The sequence below is a fragment of the Maniola jurtina genome, chromosome 17 (genome assembly GCF_905333055.1).
Source record: "Maniola jurtina chromosome 17, ilManJurt1.1, whole genome shotgun sequence".
Taxonomy (NCBI): Eukaryota; Metazoa; Arthropoda; class Insecta; order Lepidoptera; family Nymphalidae; genus Maniola; species Maniola jurtina.
Window position 1 is genome coordinate 12,855,781 of NC_060045.1, and position 26,737 is coordinate 12,882,517.

The 26,737-nt window shown below is 36.6% G+C and overlaps 1 protein-coding gene and 1 long non-coding RNA gene across 2 annotated transcripts in view; one reads left to right on the plus strand and one right to left on the minus strand.

The window, feature by feature from the left end:
• The window catches only part of LOC123873705, a 55,012-nt gene that overhangs the window by 4,447 nt on the left and 23,828 nt on the right, over positions 1-26,737 (minus strand). Inside the window, exon 2 of the mRNA XM_045918696.1 lies at positions 13,701-13,814. Coding sequence (XP_045774652.1) covers positions 13,701-13,799 — 99 coding nt within the window. The 5' untranslated portion in view covers positions 13,800-13,814. The remainder of the gene's footprint in view (positions 1-13,700; positions 13,815-26,737) is intronic.
• On the plus strand, positions 1,198-19,351 carry LOC123873748. Its single transcript, XR_006797738.1, has 3 exons — positions 1,198-1,357; positions 12,616-12,619; positions 19,341-19,351. It is a non-coding gene; the product is annotated as an uncharacterized LOC123873748 (long non-coding RNA).

Sequence of the window (26,737 nt, forward strand, 5' to 3'; positions counted from 1 at the left end):
AGGCAATACTCAGGCATTATGGTTTGAAGCAAGTGATAATCGAATCTTAGTTCTCCGCGAGCTTTTTAGATAGGTACCTACCTACCCACTACGTAAGAGCATTTTGTAAAAAATTGACATCAAACCAAACCTTGCGACTTATAAAAGCTTTCAACGAAAGCAGGAATGTACTTTCTAAAATGTGTAAAAAAAACTTCCCGTCCACTGTTTCATCAAAATTAGATAGATGTACGTATATGGCGAATAAATCTATACTAATATTATAAAGAGGAAGCCTTTGTATTTTTGTATGTTTGTATTGAATAGGCTCAAAAACTACTGGACCGATTTCAAAATTTCTTTTACCATTACTTAGAGGGATTCTTCCGAATCCGTATAGGCTATATTTTATCCCGGAAAATAGATAGGATTTTTCGTGGTAGTGAAAATTGTGGAGTAAGGCGTCGAAAAAACTGCCGTACGTTAACGATTCTCGCGAACGCTGCCTAAATGGTTAGAGATGTATAGTTGACTTCTATAGAAAAGTTGTAGAACTCAATAATGCCTACAAAAAAGTCCGCGATAGTATAAACCAAACATTTATATTTTAGCCATTATAACCACTTTTCCATAGAATAAAAGTAAATGTCCACCCGTGCGAAGCCGGGGCGGGTCGCTAGTAACTAAATAATAGGATATGAAATGAAATTTTTCTGGTCATTAGCTTTTTATGGTCTCGATATAACTGGAAACGCTTGTCAATACATACAATTATGTAAGCAGCAGACATCTATAACCACCTTGCGTAATTACCACATAGCTTAGGAAACGTTACGAAATGTCACAGTTATAATATGGTTGTAACTTGTAACATAGTAAAAGGTATCTGTTTAGATAAGTTTTATTATACCTACACAATTTTTTTATTATGTTTACATGTTTTTATCACCATGACAACAAGACGATAAACAAGCAATTTTACTACTTTCCTATCTAATTATCTACTGTAAAGTTTTCCGGTTGGTTTTGATAAAAGCGGTGTCGTTCGAGTGAACCGTTAGATAGAGAGTTGAAATTATTTTCACAGAGTGTGTATTCCTATTGTCGCTACCTGCTACAACAAATAATAATAGGCAAGTAATAAAAAAGTTGATAATGGCCGCCGCGAAAATTTAATAGAAATTAAAAAGTAAGTACAGTATCTACTAACAATTATAAGTTTCGCCGATGTACCTGCGCAGAAATCTTATTTTTGAATAACGCGTAAATATCTCAGCCAATCATAGAGCGCGTCCGACCGCTATTGGTTGTTGCCTAAGCGCCATGCTTTGTACGCGGGAATTATGAGCGAGATAGCACGAGTCTCTATTGTTCTTGTGTTTAAAATCTTAACGCCAGGCAATAAGGTCTTTATTTCAATGGATTTTAGTTGGCGTTAAATTGCACTTTGATTTTTGCGCTTCAATTTTGCCGATGTTACTTATAAAAATGGTAGTACCTACTACCTACTGTAGATACATAATTATATACAATGGTACGGAACCTTTCATGTGCGACTCCGACTCGCACTTGACCGATTTTGTTTATTAAATGGTTAGGAATGGAATGCCTCCCAACTTCACCGTAGGTATTTCCTGCTTCATTTTATTCATTCATTCATGGTTTTATCTCATGCTAATGAATATGGTAGCGGCCGGCGCTTTGGTTTATTTTAATGAGCTCTGGTTAGAAATCTATAACCCTCGGAGTAACATAGCTAAAGAGATAAACTTTATACCGCAGCTATGGAATGATATAAAGTTGATAGGAAAATTGAAAACTATTTTCAGACTACGAGAGGGTTAACCTTGTTGAGATAACCGTGTTTGTTCATTTGTGTTTGGCAGTTCGTAAATTCCTTTAAATTATGTAGGTACTATAATACATCGCTGGTAAGGCACCTGCCTAATTTCATGATTCTAGGTCAACGGGAAGTAGGTACCCTATAGGTTCTGAGTCCTTTGACGTATCTTGACACGACACGACAGAAAGACAACGAAGTCATCGTTTAAGGGTTCTTTTTCTCTGGAGATAAGGAACCCTAAAAATTATGTCTAATCTACATTAAAGTCAATTAAACTCGTAATTGCGGTTCGCGTCATTTTTTAACGCACGAAAACATGGCTCTGACATAATCGCATGGTGATTAAAAAATCAGAAAAAAAAACATGGCTCATGAGAGCGCATCGTGTTAATTAAGGGTGCGAATAAAAAATATGGAATGTCACTTATAATGTCTTCCAACGAGCTTATTACGCAGAGTCATTAGGCTGGTCGCACAATGTCAGAAATTGTCTGACAGAAAACTTTCTAACACGCACGTTGGACCACTGAACGACAAAGGATGGAAATATTCCGTATGCTCCATTGTAGCGTAACGAAATCTCTACCGTGATGTTCAGTGCATTTTATAATATTTAATAGGTAGGTACCCTACCGCCCGCGTCTAAGGGCGAGATCTATAGAGCGCACTCTGACTTTGCTTAGACCTAAGTTTTAGTTAAACCGAGACAGATTTATGCCAGCGGTATAACGCTGTCTCGTTTTAAAAGTGTCTAAAGTCTAAGCAAAGTCAAAGTGCGCTCTATAGATTTCAGCCTGAGTTCGGTTGTAACTTGTAACGCCAATCACGGTAGCGGCCAGTGTCGCATGACACACAGTATCTACAAACTACGTAATAAATATTTTTCTTTCTTTCTTTTTTGAGAAAATTGTCTAATCGTACCTACTAATATTTACGAAACCTCGCAGACTTATCAGAATTTTGCCGGATCGGACGTACCTACGCTTCTGTCTGGTGCTCGTAGAGTGAATGCGACAGAAAGTTTTCTGACAGATAATTTCTGTTGATATGCGGCCGGTTTAGTAGACCTTCAATTCAAATTAGTTGTGAGCACCTTGAGAACCTGTAATGTGATTATTTTTATCGTAAAAACATGTGAATGCGATTACTGCAGGGGTTTGTTTTTATACTTTCGTAGCGAACAGGTCACTTTTTGTTGTGCCTAGTGCGCATAAATAAACACTACAGAAGAATGTAGGGAAGAAAACATAAGAATAATTTAAATATAATATACTAAGGTAGGCTATTCCTAGCTCAGGTTCATCATCATCCAACATGATGCATTGCCGGCGCTCTACTGAGGACGGGTCCCCTTTCACAATGAATGAATGAATGAATATACTTTTATTGTACAAAATTAATACAGAAAAAACACATACGTACAAAGCAAAAGAAAGGTATAAGCAAGTACAATTTGGCGGCCATATCGCTACGTAGCGATTTTCCAGGCAACCAAAATGTTGCAAAGGACTTTTAGCTCTATTAGATATTAGAGGAGAGCAGAATGAGACGGGTTTACGCCATAGTCTGCCACGCTGAGCCAGTTTAGCCACGGATTGGTAAACTTCACACCCTTTTGTGAACAAGTGATATTAAAACGCGCCACAGACCACTTGCCTAAAAACGCGCACAACTCCGAAATGTAAGAGGTGCGTGCCACGGATCGAACCCATGACCTCCTGAAGAGGAGACCGACCTCTTCAAACCTTTAGGCTAGCACCACTTTTTACAAGATAGGTAAATAGATACTCGTAGATGATAACAACTTTATTGCACACAAAACATGAAATAATCAACACAAAAGGAAGAAACAGATAAACCTGAAAACAATTGTATGCAAAGGCGGCCTTATTGATTAGAGCAATCACCACCAGGCAACCTTTGGTGAATGGAGAAACTAGGTGTGTTGGATAGTACTTACTAACACGCAAGATAGGTACCTATTTATGAAATATTTAAATAACACGATAATATACATAATTTGTGTTAGCTCCCAAGCGCGAAATGTACAGATTAACTAATAAACAAGCTGGTGCTAAGTTTGACATCATAAAAGCTCACAAATTGGATTTTCATCAATGACCTCTATAACACTACGCGCTAGACGGGTATTTACGAACAAAAATTTTGCGGGCTGCAACTTGCTTTTGGCAACTTGACCAGTATGGCTAATTCTTTTGTACTTAATCTCTAAACTAAACGAAAAGAAGTCTAAATCTTAGTAGTGCTATCCTTTTCCGCAGGGCGCATTATGAAAGGTAGAGCGATACATTTAAGCCTGTTAAAGTCAAAGTCAAAATCATTTATTCAAAGTAGGTACAATTATTGTACTCTTTTTGATGGTCGAAATTGTTAAACTTGTACGATATAGTGGTGATATTAATTAAACTTAAAACTAAAGCTACGAGAGTTCTAAACGCGCCCATTATTTTAGATAGTGTGTAAAACAGAATTAGCCAGTCATACCTACTAATTTTGGCAGCTTCATAGAAGACCTTTTTCGTTCAGAATGTCCCATCTAGTGTAGTGTATACATGTCGTTGATTTTCATTGGAAAAAAAAGAAAAATTTATTAAGAGCGAGAATGTAACATCGCATGAAGTTAATTAACTTTAATTGACGTTTGAAGTCTATATTTTAGAATTTTATTAAGACGTCTATAGAAGGGACTATGTTTTTGTTGAGGCATACAGCATGTTGCAAATTGCAATAGATAAGATCCATGAACAATAGATACAGTTTTTTGTATTTTAATTAATACTTTACATGGTTTTTGCTAGTCGGACATCAGTACCCAGTATCAGTCTTCCAAGCTTTTTTTTCAGAAATGTGTCTACATTAGGTATGTAACGGCGAAATCTATGCTGAAGTGAAGGCGGAAGTGCGATTGGTTTGTCAGTTACGTAACTCTTTTTTCGCGGGCAATATTTAAAAGAAAATCTGTAAGCGTATCAAATACTTGTATCTACCTACTTAAATGTGAAAGTATAATATTTGTATGCCTGTTACATTTTCACGGTTGTTTAACCGTAGTAGGTACCAACTCTCTATAAAACTAATCAAGTAATCACTGATCTATCGGATACTAATCTTCTAATCTAACCAAAACCTAAAAGTAGTCAAACAATTTTTTACGTGTTAACAAGCTACAAATCACCGAAACCTCATTACTTTAACGGTCGGAACACATTCACATGGTTATTATCCGAATTGAAACAAACCAATGCAATGTCTCGGATTTACGTCAGATTAGTAATTAAGCGGGCGTGGTTATAATATTTATGGGTTAATTTAAAAGTTGGTTTTATTAGTGAGGCTGAGACCAAATCAATTACGATAGCAAACAATATTACTGTTACAATTTATATGTACCCACGCACTACGTAATAAGTAGGTACCATAGAAAAGCTAGGTTTATTACATCCGCCAGTGTGCGACTATGGGGTATGGACGTATGCAACCTATCTTTGTCACTGACCCTACAAGTAGGTACTCCGTAGTCCGTACTTTACAATGATATGTACAGACTACAGAGGGCTCAGTGCTCACTACGCAAAGGTGTTTAAATAAAAAGCGAATCTTGGTTCTATACCAAAAAAAAAATTGCGAGTATAGAATTCGCATTTTTTGGTCTCTGTTAAAGAAGTAACTTAAATGCAATAAATGACAGGAGGTTAAAGTTAAGTAGATGACTTAATTTAAATGACGGGGCACTTGGCAGTTAAAGTTAAATCAATGACAGGCGATTAAAGTTAAGTAGACAACTAGGATGACTCTTTTCTTCTTGCTCGTCTCGGTAGGAAAGGCATTCCGAACTAGTGCAGCTGTGGTAGATTAATTTGACGATTCAAAAGTACCTACTAGTAAAAGTGCATTTGAATAAAAAATGTTTCTAATTGTATTTCCATAGACGCTCCTATACCTATTTTGATTGCATAGTTTCACATCAATTTCATTTTTGAGACGAGTTTATTTAACCCCAATTTTTTTAATTTTTTTATGAGAGACAGGCTTGCGCTTGACGACAATCATGTATGAGAAATAGTAATGACGAGGTCTAGCTTGAAGCGTCCAGAAGATGCTTATTTACTCTTGTCCCGAAGGTATTCAATTGTATTGAAGGTAGGTCAGATTAAATCCGCTCCTGGTTGCATTAACCAACATTTTATCCCTCACTCTAGGTGCATTTCTCAACTTCGATCTATAATTTATTCGATACCCTTATCCATCTGTCATCTAGGCGCAACCAACACCATATCGAGAGAACCGGGATCATTAAAAAAACTAGTTCGGATACTTCGACCGGTTTCTGTGTTACGTTTTTTTTCACGTATTGGACATTGGCTCTGCGTTATTGCCGACACGGGGTTTAAGAACCACAGACAACATTATTGTTTTTGAATTGTCAATTCACTCTTCTATTTCTTCCTCTTCAGAAGAGTGTGTAGTAGTGCACATAGTGCATACATTTTGAGAACTCATTCGCCGTTTTTGTATGATTTAAGGGTATACCGAGCAATCTCCTTTTTGTTTTTTCCAAGCTACGCGATAGTGCCGAAGTGAAATTATGCTGTGTTGTATACAGCATAATTTGTATACATGTGTGTGGCACAACAAAAGCCACACAAAAAATAACAAAAACAACAATTGTACTTTTGACATGACAGTTCACACATAGAGCAAAAATGGCGAGTGAATTCTCTAAATTTATGCATTGTAGACCAGTTTTATCAGAGGTAAAAAGTAACCAATGTCACAGGTCAGGTTCGTATTTTTAGTTTTTCCTGTAAAACAAGGAATCTTTTAGTCCGTCCAGTTCCTCTGTCGAAGCCATTTCAAAAATAATCTCTAAGAGCTGTAAATTAGAATTTAGGGCCCAAAGTTCAACCTTGCCAAAAATGTCGCATAATTACTTAAGTTAATATAGAGCTCTCTCTCTCTCTCTCTATTACGTAGTCCCATGCATATTATGATAAATACGAAAATGTAGTGGGTGTTAACCATTTTGAGTCACCAATCACACACATGTTTTCAAAAAACATTCGAAATACAATTCGAAAATGTTTTCAAAAACTTGTGAAATTCAATTCGAAAACATAGGTAATTTCGTTTGTGTTTGGTTAGTGACTAAGTATAATGGTTAACGCTCACTGAGATTTTTGTCTCTATCGTTTATATGGGATTACGTAAAAGAGAGAGGCCTTACTATACTAGTGTTTAAGTACTAACATAGTAAGTAATTAAGTTTTAATTCTTACCAACACTAAAATAGATCTTGTTGTCCGATAAATAAACGAATTGAATTGAATTGAATATACTAATTTCTTTCCGCTAATAGAGTATTACGACTATTATTTAGGTATTACGACTTACGAGTTAAAAATATTCACTCGGGCTTTCACTTTATATGCCTATAACAAAACACAGTCGTTAGCCAGCTATGAGTTACGACTATTCAAATAAAGCAGATCACTGATTAGCATGCAGACACATATTATACTCATTAGACGGCTATACTTATCGATTTATGATAGACACTAAAATTTGGATTATTTCCGGCTTATTTACGCAACTGTTTATTTAAGAGAAATCGGAACAACTATCTCTACATACTTAGTATAAAATAAAGTCGCTTCCCGGTGTTCGTCCTTCTGTACGCTTAAATCTGTTAAACTACGCAACGGATTTTAATGCGGTTTTCATCATTAAAGAGTGATTCAAGAGGAAGGTTTATATGTAGGTATTGAATTGTTGAAATATCACGATAATTTTATTGTTCAAGATGTCGGAAGAAACCAAGCCGACCAAGAGCTTCCATCGAAAATGCTGCCTTTTGAAATATTATCAGTGTGACAAAATAACCACACTGACACCATATTAGTATCTACATTTGCACCCGTGCGAAGTCGGGCGGGTCTAGTATATAAATATTATTTTACCGGTTCTGTATGAAGTCATAAATTCATCTTTGGCTAATATATTTGGCTAAGTGGTCTCTTAATTAACATTCACCGAAAGTAGATAGCAATCGTTCGTATATTTGAGGCCAGACACAGTTAGATTAAAAATTGAAATATTGACCTTAAGACCCACTACCTACTAAGTTCAATATTTTAATTTTTTCCACCTCTAAATAAAGTCTGTAAAGTCCAAATTGGCTAGCGTGGTAGACTATGGCCATACTCTTCTTATCCTGAGAGGAGAGCCGTACCTACTTAGTAGTGAACCGGCGCGCGATGAGATGATCATATTATAGGTGCAAGTTTGTTATACCTAGTCTAGCACAATATATATTTTTTTATATATTTAGGTAGGAAAAAGTTTGTTCAAAATTTTACCATCAAAAATTAATAGAAATCGTGCCGTTTCGGCCACTTTCTTAAAAAGATTAATTTCAAATCTCGTTACGGACGGATGTAGGTTGTTATTATGAGTAGGTAATGTGTAAAAATTAACTTGTAAGTTGTATCGACGCACGTGTGTCCATTTGACATTAATTACCTTTTTCCACTTCATTAAAGTTTTGTTGAGACGTTCGACGAGTTACCACCTAGGTACCTTCACTTTTACTGTACCTATTGATATATTTTGATTGGTGAAAAGTTGTGATCAAAATTGGAAGTTATCCATAAGATTTAGATAAGAACAATTAATATGTCGCAGATTAAAGCAAATAATTACTTCCGATTTGAACAAATTCTTAGAAGCTTGATCCCGCCAGTATTTCCAGCGCTGTCAAAAATCTTGGAAGGCCCCAAATGGGTTCGAAACTAGTCTGGCTTGTACGTCCACTAAACACGTGAGTATAGGCCTGCGGAATAATTGATATGTACTTAGAATCTTGTGTGAGTTTTGTGAACCGATTCGTAATTCTTCAAATAACCTAACTATTAGAAATAATGTTACAACTCAAATTACCTGCCATCTAATCAAACGTAAGTACTAAGTAGGTATATTATCTATTTACAAGTGTAAATTAAAAACTTATAACACCCCCGACGAGTGAAGTTTACAGTAACTAGAAAAGACCGAAAAGACCTGATAACTTTCAAACGGCTGAACTGATTTTCTTGGACTATTCCGCGCCTACTATCTGAGTTTCTGAGTTTTCCTAAACATCATTTTGAAATAAATAATTATGTATTTAGGCAACGTCCATCTTGACAACTTGACATTTGTCAATTGACATCATATTATGAACCTAACGGTTATCTAACCTTCTTTTCTAGAAGAAAACTAGATAAGAGCTGATAACTCTTAAACGGCTGAACCAATTTTTTTGGATTATAGCTAAGAACACTCTCGATCAAGCCACCTTTCAAACAAAAAAAACTAAATTAAAATCGGTTCATTCGTTTAGGCGCTACGATGCCACAGACAGATACACAGATACACAGACACACAGATACACAGATACACACGTCAAACTTATAACGCCCCTCTTTTAGGGTCGGGGGTTAAAAAATAAAAAATAAATAAAAAAGGCCTTTAAAATTAGGATTAGAATCATACTTTTGACCTTGGCTTTTGACATGATATTTGACACATAAAGTTAAAATGGCGCCTGCGAACTAATTTTTTACGCATTTATACATCTACGAGCAAGTTCGTTAGCTGTATGGATTACAAGATGCCATCAATGATTAGCTCAGTCAAGCTTTTAACTATTGATACATATAAATAGCACAAGTTAATTGCATACTAATCGTTGTATCGATAATAACTAATAGCTACGGTGACATGGCAGTCATTTTCTCAAGCGACCAACACTCATCAATCATCCCTGCGCGTCAACGCTCGCGCTGCGTCGATGTTGTACAGAGATAGATCGTTTATATTCATAATGTATTCTGAGTAGTATAAATTAAAATCAGCTTGCCTCGTCTGTATGTTAAGTGTAGAGAGTTCAAGAGACCTGGGGTCATCCATAAGTCATGGACGACTCTCAAACAGTGTCTAAAGCAGTCCTAAAGTTTTATTATTGAGGAGATTATGAAGTATATTTCGGTTTGGTTTGGGGATTTAATGACATCTGCACATGGCTGCTTTCTAAATCAAATTATGGATAGTGAGAAAGACTTATTTTGTTAGATTAAGAATTTTGTTGTATTTAATTAGATTATAATAGGGCTGGCATGTACTTTTAAATGTATCAAAGCCCTTAAATAAATAAAGAAAAAAAAAAACAGTCCAGATTTAAGTGTGACATGTAGATAAATCAGTATTGTAATGTATGCAAAAAAGATCGTAGAGATGTAGACGTATCGCAATATACTCCGCATAAATGCTGGAAGTTGTCCGAATACAGAAAAACACTGAGTTAGTCAGAACCACCAAGCAGAGTAAGATCTCGTACCTTGGCCATATTTTGCGACACGACAGGAACTCCCTGGTGCAGATAATAATGATGGATAAAACCGCTGGAAAAAAGGGGTTGGAAGAAGAGACGACACATAAGCGACTGGACTGGAATAAAAACAGTCGGAGGACTATTTCGCCTATAGCCATGGACAAGGAGAAGTTTAGAAAACTGACTGCTGATCTTTGTACAGCTACGTATCTCTAAACAGATGATGTTCACGACTTTTTTGTTGTGGATTCAGGTTTTTATAAATCCTATGGGAGCTCTTTAATTTTCCGCGATCAAAAATAGCTTATGCTCTTCCTTGGGTTGGAAGTCGTACCAAATTTTGTCAAAATCAGTTAGTCAGGATGCTCCCGATTGCGGTAGAATGACATCTACTATGTCACGATCGCAATCACCTCTGATTGGTTGGCGCTCGCTCACTATTGGCTACAATGCATTGTTGCAACAAGAATACCGTAAATTCAGCCAATCACATCAATTGCGATTGTAATAATGATTGATGCAGGTTTTCGGGAATCGACCTACACAATATTTATGGGCCGTGAAAAGATAACAGACACACACTTTTGCATTTGGAATATGTATAGTGGTGTGGATATAGATAATGATTTGATAAATCATTTTGCTTTCAACTCTTATTTATTTTCAAGTTCAGCCCCTTTGATAGATCGTATGCGTAAGTCCACGGCTTGAGGACTACATTGATGTATCGGCTTTCCGATTCCATCCGAGATGTAACTAATATCTTATATCGTTTTATTATTCATCGATTTATCTTATGGTTCTAGGGCTCTCGGCGAAGGGAATCGATATGTACTTATTTAGCATGCTACATTACGGCATGTATCAATTTGAATAGTCGATAGACTCTTAAAGAAAAGTAGGCAGGTAGGTATCTACAAAATTTACTTGACTGCTCTAGGTATGTTTTAAATAAAGAAGGAATAAAAGTGTTATTGTGTAATTTTTTTCAAGCCCATAAATATAACATATTCATTGTACACTAGTTAAGAAAATCTTGTCAAAAAATTCATGCTACCTACCTTTACCAAGCTAGGGCTACCTCTGTACAAATAGATGATGTACGCAAATTCGTCCACGTGTTTTTTTTGGGTACCGTACTCAAAAGGAAAACGGAACCCTTATAGGATCACTTTGTTGTCTGTCTGTCCGTCTGTTGTGTCTGTCAAGAAAACCTATAGGATACTTCTCGTTGACCTAGAATTATGAAATTTGGCAGGTAGGTAGATAGGTCTTATAGCACAAGCAAAGGAAAAAATCCGAAAACCGTGAATTAGTGGTTACTGATGTAACCACTAATTCACGGTTTTCGGATTTGTGATCAAAAAAAAAAAATTAAAATGTGTTTCAATTTTCTAAATAAGATAACTATACCAAGTGGGGTATCATATGAAAGGGTTTTACATGTACATTCTTAAACAGATTTTTGTTTATTTTTATGCATAATAGAAAAAATCCCGTGTACTGAACCCTCGGTGCGCGAGTCTGACTCCCACTTTACCAGGAAGGCAAATCGGATGTTTGGATCAATGTTATCTGCATTCTCCATTAACTTCTTTAAAGTTTAATAATATTATGACTAAGTACAATTCGAATGTACGAACGAACGTAATAATATTACAAACGAATAAGATTTACGACAAGGCAAGGATATCGAATGCTTTCGCCACGGGGCGCCTGTACTTCTAATATGGATAGTGCTACCATATAATTGGTTTCGAGAGACCTGACAAAGCGGAATTTAATGTAATATCTACTGTACTATGATATAATAACATTATAGATAGGTATGATGCTTTATTGTGGGAAAATGCATGGAGTGTTATGAATGTAATGAGAATCTTACTTATTGTAAGTATCCCTCTTCAATCAAAGTGATCCTATAACTATTTTTTTTCTGATTCATAATCATCGTCATCATCAACACCCCAACGCCGGCCCTGTGCCATTACTAAGCAAGGGCTGTACTATTATGTATTCTGAGGCAAGGGTCTCCTCTCAGAATGCTCTCAAGGAGGATTTAGGCCCCCACACTGGCTAAATGCGGAATGGCAGACTGAAACTTTGGGAACATTTTGGAGGACTTTCAGGCATGTTGGTTTCCTTACGATATTTTGCTTCACCGTTAAAACAAGTGATATTGAATTGCTAAATTTAAAAAGCACATAGATTCGATAAGTTGGAGATGCTATGCTCAGAATCGAACCCTGGAGGCCCCGAATAGGAGACCGATGTCTTAGCCACTAAGCTATATCACCTTCACCACTTTTACCGCCGGCTATACCTAGGTATATGGATGACACGTCGGCCTCCTAGTCGTGGAGTCCGGGGTTCGATTCTAGGCACGCACCTCAAACTTCCGGAGTTATGTGCGTTTTAAGCAATTAGGTCTCACTTGCTTGCAAGGAAAATATCGTGAGGAAGTGAGCATATCTAGGAGTTCTCCATAATATTCTCAAAGGTGAGTGAAGTCTGCCAATCCGCACTAAGCCAGACTATGGCCAAACCCTTCCATTCTGAGAGCAGACCCGTCAACGATGGGTTGATCATCATGATGATGGAACCTATTAGGATAGTAATTTGTTGAGCAAACAAAAATCAATTATTTACAATCATAAAATAATGTCGTACCTATGTGCATTTAATAGCTTTACGACAGTTTGCTAAATGGACGCCCATTTAAGCCTGTATCGACTTAAATCATCTATCAGAGTTTTAATACGTTTCCAATAAAAGTCATGTTAAATTATTCATGACAATAAAAAGCTTATGGGGACAATTAATAAAGTTGGACATACACGTACGGACAGGGTACTGGGATAATGTTTAGACTAGGTAGAATGATCTTGCTACATAACTTTTTTTTTGAAAATCATCAGCTATTACTACCTTGTTCAAAGATGGCAAAAATCAATTATAAAATGTATGCCGAAGAAACAATCAGACAGACAAGACTGCGAGTTAATATTGTATTGGTATCCAGTTCTGATCTGTTTAAAAAGCCTCTAGCTCACCGGGAAGTTGTATTGAAAAGACATAACGAACAATCAAAGAGACGACAAAAAGTAACGTACGATGAAAGGGTGCGCCTCCACTCGTATTACGTGATGTTTAATTATATGTATGTAGGTTTTGCATGTGTGCTACTAAGTATCATATAGGACCTATAACTTGATCCTGGTCTGGTCCTTTGTGCGTCCCTCCAGGGTCCCTCCAGGATCACCGCTGGTACCGCCCCAGCTACGGGCTACGGCACTGATGAAGAGATGAGGTGTGGTCCTCGGCAACCTGGGCGGTCTACTTGGCTTCTGGAGCGAGCTTGGATGGCTGGAGTGAAGACTTCGGCGGGGAGGGGCAACACACGCACAACAGACGGAAACGTTTAAGTGCGGAAACCAGCCCAGAGAGAGAAGAAGAAGAAGAAGAAGAGATGAGGAGTGAAGCAGTTACCTCGTCAGTAGCATCGACGGGCGCTCCAGCTCGGATCAAGCTAGCCACGCGGCCTGCGTCACCCCGCGCCGCCGCCTCCAGCAGTGCGCCGCCACCCATGCGCTCACACCATCACTGCAACAAACACACACATACTGAGACTCGCATGATGTAGCACATCCCTAGGACGCCGGGATGACGGGAACAACAGGTGACGACCACTCCGAGACAATAACTGCTCAGGCCTTCAACTTCTAGGAGCTCGTCAATTTGTGGAGCCTTTTTTATTCCGATATCAATACAAGTTAGCCCTTGACTGCGATCGAGATCTCACCTGGTGGTAAGTGTAAGATATGGAAACGATCTTACATAAGGGGTATATATCAGTTTAATTAAATCTTAGGTTAAGAATTTTGTTGTATTGTTGTATTTAATTAGATTATAATAGGGCTGACATGTACTTTTAAATGTATCAAAGCCCTTAAATAAATAAAGAAAAAAAAAATTAAATCTATACCCCTGATTGGTTTCTACGCAGCATCGAACCAGAACGCTTCAGCTTTCATATTGTGCTTTAATAAAATCTATTTTTTTTAATGTGAAGTTTATTATTTCTATGCTATTACATAGGAACAGAATTATAGGATAAGAAGGGTTGATAAGCCTTGTACAGTATAGTGACCATAATAAATTACAGCCAGCCAAGTTTCCATTCACTTCAAAACATTTAAGACAAGCTTTCCTAACAAATGAATATCAAATGCGAAACGCTTTCACGTACGACTTTACGATGGTACATTATAAAAGGGTCATGCAGACTTCAGACATCTACAAACTCATATCGTTTGTCTTTGATGAATACTTAAAGCTCATAGCTCATAGCTCATTAGAGATTAGAGCCACCCGGCACTCGACCTGCAGGGTGATTCGCTTACTCAGTGTCTAATACTGAATGATAGCCACCGAGCTCATATTTTAATCCATTGAAGGTTTTCTACGAAAAAATATTTTCATGACACCCAATGAAGCAGCAATGTAAACTAACCAAACTCGGTGGCTGTTGTTCAGTGTTAGACACTGATTTAGCGAATCACCTAGCAGCACTGCTTCGCTTCGTGTGGTTAGTATTCTTTATATGGACCGCTGATATTACAAAGTTGATGTAGTGTGTGTGTGTGTGGTGTGTGTCCGTCGAAGTCCATAATATATGGACTAACACACCGTAACAGGCTTGCTCCGCCTCAGGAAGGTCCAAAAGTAATTAATTATGAGAATGGGTATAACCTTTTGTAACAAAATTCCGCAATCAATTTTGGACTTGCCTTTACACAAGTTAAAAAAAAAACTATTAAAACTATGCTTCTGAGAAAAGCAAATTATACAATCGATTAGATTATGTAAATGATAAAAGAGCGTGGATTTGACCTGCAGCTCGCTCCAGCAATGCGCGGGGACTTCAATTACTTATACATGGCATATTGTATACCAAAATCTTTGAAAAGAGCAACCGCCGAGTTTCTTGCTGGTTCTTCTCGGTAGGAAAGGCATTCCGAACCAATGGTCGGTAGCTTTTAAGATCCAAAGTACATGTAAAAGTTTAATTGAATAAAAATATTTTGATTTTTGGATAATCTTATGAGAACAGAGAAGAACCAGCTAAAATCTGGGGGTTGTATTCCGACTGTCTAGTCGTGGGCCTGCGTGCATACTATCTGCTTACATATTGTGAGATGGTAGAACCTTTTTATTTACAGTGTAGAGCAAACACGATACACGCACGAGTTGTTTGCACGCCGAACTAGCGACCGCCCGCGACTTCGTCTAAACCCATCGTGTTTGATACGTTTAATGTTTTGACACATGTTTTGTCTATGTACCTGTATCTTTTTATTGATCTAAGTTATCTTTTGTGTGTATAAATTTATAATTTAACTAGATGATAACCGTGACTTCGTCGACGTGAAAAATCCCATCGGAACCTAGGGATAGAATTAAGTAATACCTACTTATTCATTTGTATTTTTCACGATAAGTAGGTAAGAAGTAAAGCGCAGACATATTACTCGTGCTACCTAATATTAATTTTTTTTCTGTATGTTGAAAAAAAATTAAAAAAAAAAATCTGATTTTCCGGGGTATAAAGTAGCCTATATCTGTCTCCAAGATACAAGCTATATTTGTACAAAATAGAAGATGCTTGCGAATTCGTTTACGTAGAGAATGTTATAACCCGTGGAAACTTTTTGATTTTCCACCACAAGAATAAAGTCTACGTCCGTTTCTGGTATATCTACAAGCTCTACCTCTACCAAATATCAAATGCACAGGCCATCACTACGTAGCAGATATACAGACAGACAGACACACTTTCGCATTTATAATATTATAAGTATAGGCGAAAACAATAAGGACGTAATCTTATCTCTGAAAGTAACTTTTCAAGTTGTTGTTAAATGCTCATGCTTACCTATAATATCTAGGTAAATACATAATATTATTTGCTTACTAGTTTATCAAACATAATATGAGTTTTTTGGTTTTAAACCAACTCCATTTTCTCGAACTTTGGGCCATTTATTAAGTTTTAATCTTTTTGGTGCTTATAACAATACCTATAAGATAAACTTAGTAGTGATTTAGGTACCTAGGTTTCTTGGTAAGATTCTAGGTAAGATTCTCTTGGCTGGATGCAAAGGTTTCACAGAAAACTAAATATAGATAGCTACTGTCTATAGCTACAGCTAGGTATGAAAACTGAAAGGAGTACTAAACGAAAAAAATAAAGTTTGGTGTACCAATAGGTAAGTAGGTACTCGTATTGAAATATTTCATAACGTTCTCACCGCGCTATTCAAGCCGTGGTAAATAAATTATATGTATAAACGCATCAATCAAAACGTTATATTTTATGAATAACATAAATCTTCTCGATCTAAATGGAACGTAGCAAATTGACTCTGCATTCATTTTCTGCGCGTTGAATAGAGTTCCTTTTTATTTTCTTAATGATGTTACCTGCATTCAAGTTACTTTCAAGTAACAAAAGAGCAAAATGACATAAATATGTATTGAAATAGTAGAGTATAAAATATTGAAATTGCATGATTATTTTGCAATACTAACTAGTGAACATAGTAATTATCTAAAAATTATATCGTAAAAGTTTCTATGAATAGAACTTACTTGGAGAGTGATATAATCCAGCGTGGTTTTTAATGAAATTATACATTTGATAGCAGCTGTAGTCAAGTATTTATCAGAAATGGGCTGTATGGTATTTGGTCTTTGCGGTCCTTGATAATTATCCATACAGATTGAAGCACAAGAAATGTCTTTGGTGAACTTTTCTAAGACTTTTCCGAATTTCCTTTTTTCTTGGAATCTAACTTGCTTTACAGTTCTGAACTCCAGTTTTTCAGCCTGCGATGTAAATTGCTTTCAGCTTTTTAGACTTTAGCGGTATTTGCCAAAACAAATAAAGTGTAATAAGTGTACTTATCGCCTTTCAATTTTATTTTTCTCGTGTTTTATCGGCAATTTTTTTGTAATATTTTCTCGTTTCTTTCCATATTTTTCTAGTTGTTTCGCATATCTTTAGGTAAATGAAAAGAAAAACTGTAGTTTATGGCACAAAAGAACGTGAAACACTCGAAGACCGTAATCGCGCGCGCATCTCGATCGAGACTGCCATTGTTTCGATTCGAATAACGTACTTATCAATTGTCTTTCTGTACCATTAGGTTGCGGTTTGTTTTAGGAGATGTAGCGGTATTGCCTATTGAAACCCGTTGTTTACTTATAATTACCTACATTATGGTCCCAGAGTTAATGAATGCCTGTTGATAACAACTGTGGGTATTGATTTGACATAATCAGTCAACATAGCTCAACGAATTAGCTAACGTGGCAGTGAGCAGCTGGTCATGTCTGTCGCAGAACCGATGGCCGCTGGGGCCGACGTGTTCTGGAGTGAAGACCGCATATCAGCAAACGCAGTGTAGGGCGACCTCTAACCCACTGGACCGACATTCATCATTTTTAACCCCCGACCCAAAAAAAGGGGTGTTATACGTTTGACGTGTGTATATCTGTGTATCTGTCTGTGGCATCGTAGCTCCTAAACTAATGAACCGATTTCAATTTAGTTTTTTTTTTTGTTTGAAAGGTGGCTAGCTATAATTCAAGAAAATCGGTTCAGCCGTTTGAAAGTTATCAGCTCTTTTCTAGTTACTGTAACCTTCACTTGTCGGGGGTGTTATAAATTTTTAATTTACACTTGTAAATTAGGTATCGATTTAATTAAAAAAGTAGGTATGTGATATTATGTCATATATGTTTATGACGTACCTAACATCTGTGAATTTCATACAAGCGAGTGTTTTGACGTTTGTTAAAAAGCCACTGATTTGACTAGTAGTCATCCCTATTGTATGAGCTTTGCTTATGTGGAGTTTTATTACGCCTTCGCTTCAAAAAAATCATTGCCTTTAACTTAACTTCCCACCATAGTCCATGGTGAAGCACGGTGGTCCCTAACAATAATACACGCTTGAATAGAGACCATAAAGACTGCCAAGCCCTTCCGACGTTAGTATCCGCGACATAAACTACGCAAGATTATCACACGTTGAGATTTAGTACAAAGCTATTTAGCGTTCCGGTACGATGCTACGTACAGGGTACATGTATCTTTTTATTTATAGGGCAGCGGTAGCCTAGTAGTCACAATGCTTATTAGATCATCACCAAGAGGTCATGGCCTGCGAAAATCGCGGTTGTTGTAAAGGGTTCTGCTTTTTACACGACCGCAACTGTCCAAAAAAAATCGGCCAAGTGCGAGTCAGACTCGCGCACTGAGGGTTCCGAACTCGGATATTTTTTCCAACATTTTGCACGATAAATCAAACACATGCATAAAAATACATAAAACTCTGTTTTAGAATGTACAGATAAATCCCTTTCATACCCCACTTGGTATAGTTATCTTACTTTGAAAATTGAAACATATTTTTTTTTAAAATGATGTGACCACAAATTCGCGGTTTTCAGATTTATTCCTGTACTTGTGCTATAAAACCCACCTACCTGCCACATGATTCTAGATCAACGGGAAGTACCCTATAGGTTTCTTGACAGACACGACAGACAGACAGACAAACATAATAAGGGTTCCGTTTTTCCTTTTGAGGTACGGAATCCTAAAAAGGACCTAATGTTTTCAGGGTTCATCTAAGTAAGTTTCTTCTTTCCACTAGGCACCATAACTTCTAGGTAAATGCCTGAACAGATTTGGATGCATGGGTCTATATTATAGTAGTTAATTTATGGTATGAGGTATCGTTAGAATACTTATACAACATTTCATTAATACTGGGTATAATTTTTTGGAAAAATCCATGCCATTTTCAAATGTAGAAAAAATCACACTGTAGGTATATCTATTAAACTTTGATACTAGGCATAGCGCATACGCGGAGGCATTGAGCACAACTCTTATTATGACGAATCAGATTTATTTTTTTATTTTTGATAAATTCTCAAAGTCTTATTAGAGTCAAAGATCGACAAACCAGTTCCACGATACCACGGAATCTAGACAAGTCTAACAAGATTATGTAAATGCACATAAAACGGCATAGTTATGTCTAGGTCTAGACATAGATAAAGATAAGCTATCCGTATTTAATATCTTATAGATAATACTAAAATGACAGTTCATTAGAAAACCATTTTCAACGTATTTATACGTGCACCTATACTGTTAGGTATACTTATTTAATAATTACATTTTAATAATAGTTCGATAGTTGAATTTTATTATACCTGTGTATCTGTAGTACCAATTAGTATCTCTATTATCGTGTTTACCGTTATTTATACCTTGCTTGCCTTAATTATTATTATAGGGTCTGCTTATGATCAAGATCTAAGGCTTTCGTGGTTTAAAGACATTAATTCATCTCGGAACTTAACTTGGCGCACTCCGATGCACGCTTTGATAATGTTAAGTTAGAAACTTTAAAAATAAAATTAAAAATAAAGTTTATTAAGTGATTAATACCGCTCATGAACATTTGCAGCACCAAAGGCACCGCCAATGCGTTGCCGGCTTTTCAAAAATTTGACTAATGATACAGCATCGGTGGTCTCCAGGTTAAATGACCCAATGACCACAGGAATTACACCATTCAAGGAGTTGGGAGGGGGTGGAACTGGCTCTCCAGCTCGCAACCGGAACGCAATGGATGCTTTGCGGCTGGTTTTTTTTTAATTTACAGACTAGCGTTTAGCGCTTGGCTGCAATCAGACCTGCTAGCAAGTGACGACGACGCTTGCCACCGCAAGCAATTTCACCCTCACCACCTGGGTGCTTGGGTGCACTTCGACCGCACGTTTTGGTCAGATCCTTTTTTTAAAGTAAGACTAGCGCTTGGCTGCAATCAGACCTGCTAGCAAGTAATGATGCAGCCTAAGATGGAGCGCGCTTGCCTAGAAGTTGCCTATTCACTCTTGACTTGAAGGTACCCATATTAAAACTTGAAGGAAAACTGCCGGAAGGGCGTTCCATATCCTAGCGGTTACGACTGGAGTAAAACTCAAATAACCTAGGTACTAGGTAGGTATATTCAGAGTTAATGATACGCAAATGTGACATATCTAGATCGACAATATAAAATCATCAAGCTGACTATAAAAACCCCATTCCGATGTGATCGTGTGTGCGGTAAAAAACCTCATTTAGATTCCGTTGGCTCGGCACGCGGAAGGCTTTAGCTTTGAAGACAGTTGATAGTGTGAAACAATGCGACCGAATCACGAGTGATCGCACAAGAATACTAATGTTTTGTTTTTGATGACCGACGGCTCACTTACTATAAGTCAAGTTATAATGTAGGTACTAGAGGATGCCCGCGACTACGTCCTCGTAGATTTAGGTTTTTAAAGATCCCGTGGGAACTGTTTGATTTTCCGGGATAAAAAGTTTCCTATATGTCAATTACAGGGACGTAAGCTACCTAGGTACCAAATTTCATACAAATCGGTTAAGCGGATGGGTTTTTAAGGAATCCCGTGCGAACTCTTTGATTTTCCGGGATAAAAAGTAGCCTATGTCCGTCCCCGGGATATAAGCTGGCCCTGTACCAAATTTCGTCAGAATCGGTTAATCTCTTGGGCCGTGAAAAGGTAGCAGACAGACAGACGGACAGACACACTTTCGCATTTATAATGTTATGTTATAAGTAAGTATGGATCTAAGGACGAAGAAATGATTTTATTGTAAGCACAAGAAAGAATATATTCATAAATTAGAAGAGTTCAGTTAGGCAACACTGGCCAAGTGCGAATTGGAATTTTAGGATTACATAACAATAATTAATGTATTCTCGCATTACATTAATATGTCGGGCATAATACATGACGCCATAACGACTGGCAGCTGTGTGTGGCTTTGTGAGTGAAATGCAGTGGCCGTAACGGCTATTTTGGGCCTATAAAGGCTGGTTGCACAGTTTACGATTAAAGGCTGTTCATCAGTGTTAACCTTCACTTGCGTAAAGTACCTACATATTGCTAATTTGGTTGTATTGTACGGAAGGTCCTAATTCTTATTCTGTGGTTGTCTAAAGTAAAGAGAAAGTTGTGTATATTACACTTATCATGAAAATCTTTTTTTTTTATCTATATATTTTTGGTCCTATGAATACAGACCTGAATTCATTTCCAAGCAAAATTACCTTTGTGATGATAAATTAGAGTCCAAAGTTCGTGATACCTATCAGAACGATAATATTAATAATAGTAGATATTTCAACAGGTTGCATTTAGGGATTTGCTCCTCCAATGAAACTAATTAATTTCGTTCAGTGTCGTAATTATACCCCGCTTAGCTCTGATATAATTTCTGAAAATCCTTTGTAGACCTACGTGTATGTAAATTATCAAGTTTCTAGACTTAGAAGTTGAAGTTGTATGTTGGTATGTCAGTCAGTCAGTTTATCATCATCATCATTACCGACCCATATCGCCGCGCTGGCTCACTACTGAGTACGAGTCTCTTATCAGAATGAGAAGGGGGACATCTAGATATTGCTAAAGATATCATAAAACTTAATTAAGAGATTTAAATGCTCATGAATGTAAAATTAGTAACTAATCACGTCATTGTAAGGAAAACGATAGGTAGCTAATTTGCCTTAATAAGCACTTTGGATGTTTATGCTAAATGCTAATAATAGCCTACCGTTAAAATATGTTTTAATTAAGGTGGATAGGTATGATTATAGGAATCCAGAATATATTACGTAGTTGTCTACTTGTTTGTGTTTTAAACAAAAAAAAAGATTGATGACGAATTGAGAACCTCCTCCTTTTTTGGAAGTCGGTTAAAAAATATGTTTATTTATGTGAAAATTTTGTTTTTATAAAATACGTAACATATAGAAGTATACAAAGAGCGATTTATCCGATCTGAAGTCGTGAAAATACGGATATGAAAAACTCGGACCGAACTTGGATATTGCTTACGCACTAATCCGATCTCTGATCCAAATCCAAGCTATTCTGTGGACATTTATGACATATTATGTACGGCATACATCCGATTTGAATCCGAGGCCCATCCGAGATATTGTCACGGATGACGGAGAGATATTTCCACGGACTCGGATCGGATGAGTGCGTATCGCTACTAAAGGATACCTACCCAATAAATACTTAGGTACTTAACTCCTTACAGAAAATATTTTTTTAATTTTTTATCTATCTTGTATGTTTATAAACTTCATGCATCTCTATAAGGAAGACTATCAGCAAGGTAGTTACTTCATAAATCACAAACTTGTCTGGGTAGGCGAGTGCTGAGTGCTCTGTCAATGGCCTTCTCAATAATTGAAACTCATAGTACTATTGAATAGAACCTAAGTCGTCTTACTTGCGAATGAGTAAGTAGGTACTTCACACGAAAAAGATACAACATATAAATTAATACAAACAATATGTCGTCATATAAAGACGTAACCGAAAAGTTACGAGTTCATAATTGGCTTAAGTTATTATTATAGCATATTCAGCGGAATAGACAAATAAAAAGTGGTCATAAAAAAGATAAGGTCTTAATTTGGTCGATAAGATTATGTAATATGGATTTATGTCCAGTTGCACGACAGGTAGTTAAACTAGAGTTACGATAAGTGTTAAACTGACCATTAATAAAAGCAAAATGGTAACCAAAAACGTTATTAACGTAGTTATTACGTTTAGGTAACGGTAGTTTAAACGCGAAAAAAGCGAAATAGATTGCAAAAATCAGAATTTGTTAACTTTGGCACATAACAATTTGTGCAACCTACTTTGTGTTTTATTGTACCTAACTTTATTTACAGCGTAACTTTTACTTTCATTTTTCATTTTCTTAACGAAGGAATACTGATAAACAACTTCGCATCGTATGTTGTAGGAAATCGGTGATGATCATTTACCAGCGGAAAAAAAGTGGTTAAGATTTCGACCTGTTCGGAGGGTTTTTCTGCCTAGAAGGTTCCTATTGACACTTCTTTTGAGTACCAATATAATCCTATTGTACTATTGGCATATATTAGGTATATAACAATCCTCTGATATATATATGGGTATCTAAGCAGATATCAGTAGCGACTGCTGAGGTCGTACTTAATGGCATAAACCGCTAAAGAGTAACAAAAGATAATCTCTGAGTAAAAGTACTCTGGTTAGATTTAAATATGAGCTCTGTCTCGTATCACATCTCATATCTGCGAGCTAATGAGGATCGCTATCTGATGGTAGGTGTAAGTATGTTTCTTGCGAAATAGCGACGCTAAATGCCGCAATGTTTCATATTAAAAACCCGGTGAAAAACTGAATTAAAACGCTAAAATGGTTTTTTTAGAGTTCCGTACCTCAAAAGGAAAAACGGAACACTTATAGGATCAGTTTGTTGTCTGTCTATCTGTCTGTTTGTCAGTCCGTCTGTCGTGTCTGTCAAGAAAACCTATAAAGTACTTCCCGTTGACCTAGAATCATGAAATTTGGTAGGTAGGGAGGACTTATAACACAAGTAAATGGAAAAATCCGAAGTTTTTGATTTAACGTGCAATAGGTAAGTATATCGGAAAAATACCTGAGTGGTTTTGTTTTTTATCCAACGTTTTAGACCCAACTGTTTCGTGTAGATTTCCGTAAAAAAAATATAGACTAGTTGTTAGTCGTCTATATTTTTTAATAATAATATACCTAGACGAGTAACAGTTACGAGTACCTTTCAAATACTCTTTTGAGCTATGTAGATTTCTAGTTTCTATAAAAAAAAATCTTTTTAGTAATCTGAATTTCTAAGAACTTTTTACCCTCTTGTTTTTTTTACTCTGAGAATCAACATGTAGAAATTAATGAAGAGAGATGCATTTGGAAATCGGAACCACATTTATCACCCCATGACGTTTCGTTAACAAGATAAAACCAATTTAATTACGATCCCACCATAAATATCCCACGAGCCATCGCTATAACATGGGTTCACCATACCCAGGAGTCCTAGAGTGGATCGTATAAGTTATATGGTTAGCGACGCCTGTAAAAGGTTTCTTTTAGCTTCAAAGAACTCAGAACTTGTTATTGATGTGACTAGAATAACTTAACGCTTGAATGCTTCTCGGATTTCCTATACTTGTTAACTTATAATGTACTTTTTTAAGGTTCCGTAGGGCCCGAAGGGTGCCAATGGGACCCTTTTACTAAGCCTCCGCTGTCCGTCCATCCACCTCTCTATCAGCGGGATGTAATCCGTGTAGTCCCGTTGGCCCCATCAGCCGTGTCCCCATTAACGGGGCCAGCGGGATTAGAATAAAATTATTAAAAATCAGTCCCGTTGTACCCATTCTCTATTCCTGTTCAACGGACACTGCGGTATATCCCATGAACCGTAATAGGTAGAGAGTTGAAATTTTCACAGAATGTGTATTTCTATCCTCGCTATAACAACAAATAATAAAATTTCGAAATTGCCACCATGAAAATGAACCTTTCACGTGCGACTCCGACTCGCACTTGTCCGGTTTTTTTTTCAATCATTCGGAGACCGACTGAGTATTGACTAGCTGACCCGCCCCATCTCTGTTCGAGAGTAATTTGTGATCGAAAACTTTAGTAATATTACGTTAATATTTTGAAAACTACTTAATCAATATTTTCAAACCAACATATTTTAGCCGTTAGTTTTCGAATTTTGTTGTAATACATTATGATCTAGATTCTAGACGTTGTCGGTATACCCCCAGAGCGTTCTACAGCTGTGCTTCCATTATTGCATATTTTTTGCCTCCTAAACCATTGATGTATTGAGATTTCAAATTTATAAGAATTACTTGATTTTGCTCATTTTACTTTATGGCTAATATACCAGTTATGTCTAACAACCGATCTTTAAATAAATCTCTGCAAGTGAATATTTCAAAATGGCCGTCAAGAATTGAAATTATCACGGGAAATAATTCCTATTGTATGGATTTTATCGTAGAGAAAGACTGCAATTATAAAGAACGGGGCGATTACGACGGATTTTAGAGGTGTATAATTACGACTTTGGCTGAAGAGGTTTCGACGTTACTAAACGAATCTTTTGACTATTATATTTGAATAATTGAGAAAGATCTTTAAATAATGATGGACAAGAAAATCTAAGTGCTAACCTACTAACTATATCAATCAAGCAATCGTATCTTTAATGATGACCAAGAAACATTAATTGGTCAATTTGATACCTACCTAATATACCTACCCATCAATCAATCAAAAAGTAATTTTACAGCTGTTTGTGGCATAGGTATTGATCAAGATTAAGCTTAGGTACTATTTGAAATGTCTATGGTTCTATCCCGGGCACGCACCTCTAACTTTTCGGAGTTCGGAGCAAATAAAGCTGTTTAAATAAATAAATAAATAAATATTGACATCTGGTGCCTGAGGATTCACCATAATTTTCTCAAAATGTTTAAGATCTGCCAATCCACACTTGATCAGCATGGTGGATTAGGGCCTAAAGCCTGTTCATTCTGAAAGGAGACCCGTGCTTAGTAGAGGGCTGGTGATGGGTTGAAATGAAGATAATGATATATTTCACACTTTGTCACCTTAAATGCTCCACCAGATTTTATAAGCTATCAGAACCAAATTGGTATGTACCTACCTACTTAATTTAGAGGAGGCGATTGAATCAAATTCGAAAATCTAACTTGTCTCGCTTGAAAACGCCAGGAAATTCCTTTTCTTATTTTGTTATGTTCGTTTACCTTGACCAAGTTTAGAGCACTATAAATGTGGTTATACGTTACACAAATACCTGATGACCTTGGATCATAATCATCCTAAAATTTAAGTAGGTAAGTGTAGCGTAGTAGTGTATTATTGTACCTATCAACTGACCTTAACTACACAATGTTAACTTTTCACTAGGGTTACCACATTATATGTTTTTCAGAAGTTAGGCTTATTAAGTCTATTAAAAAAAATCTATAATTAAAATCTTACACAAGACTAAATTGAAAAATAAATAAATTAAATGAATAATCAGAACTTAGAATGTCAATTAAAAAATCGTAGAAACCATACTAATAAAAAAAAAATTATAAATACGAAAATGGATTATATTTTTTTGGAAACTTTTGAAATGATTTATTTTATTTGTAGTTTGTGCACGCTTTTATTATACCTAATCTACGTATCGCACGTAGATTAGGTATAAGCCGTCTCTTTCACTTGCAGAGAAAGTGAAAGAGACGGCCGACTTGATTTTTGCCTTTTTGACTTAGTTATAAAAGCTCATAAAAGTAGAGTGACATATAAATGTCCCAGAAGCGTCCCAATCCTGGTCACCGCAGTCCACGCACCCAACCAAGTGATCTTTAAGTTTCTTCGCCGTATTTGGACAACACGCAATGTTTCAAGGATACCAGTATTTATCATCTCTTTCACTTGCAAAGAAAGTGAAAGAGACGGCCTGTGTCTGCCGATCAAACCCGTTTGAGAATTTAAGTAGGTAAGTA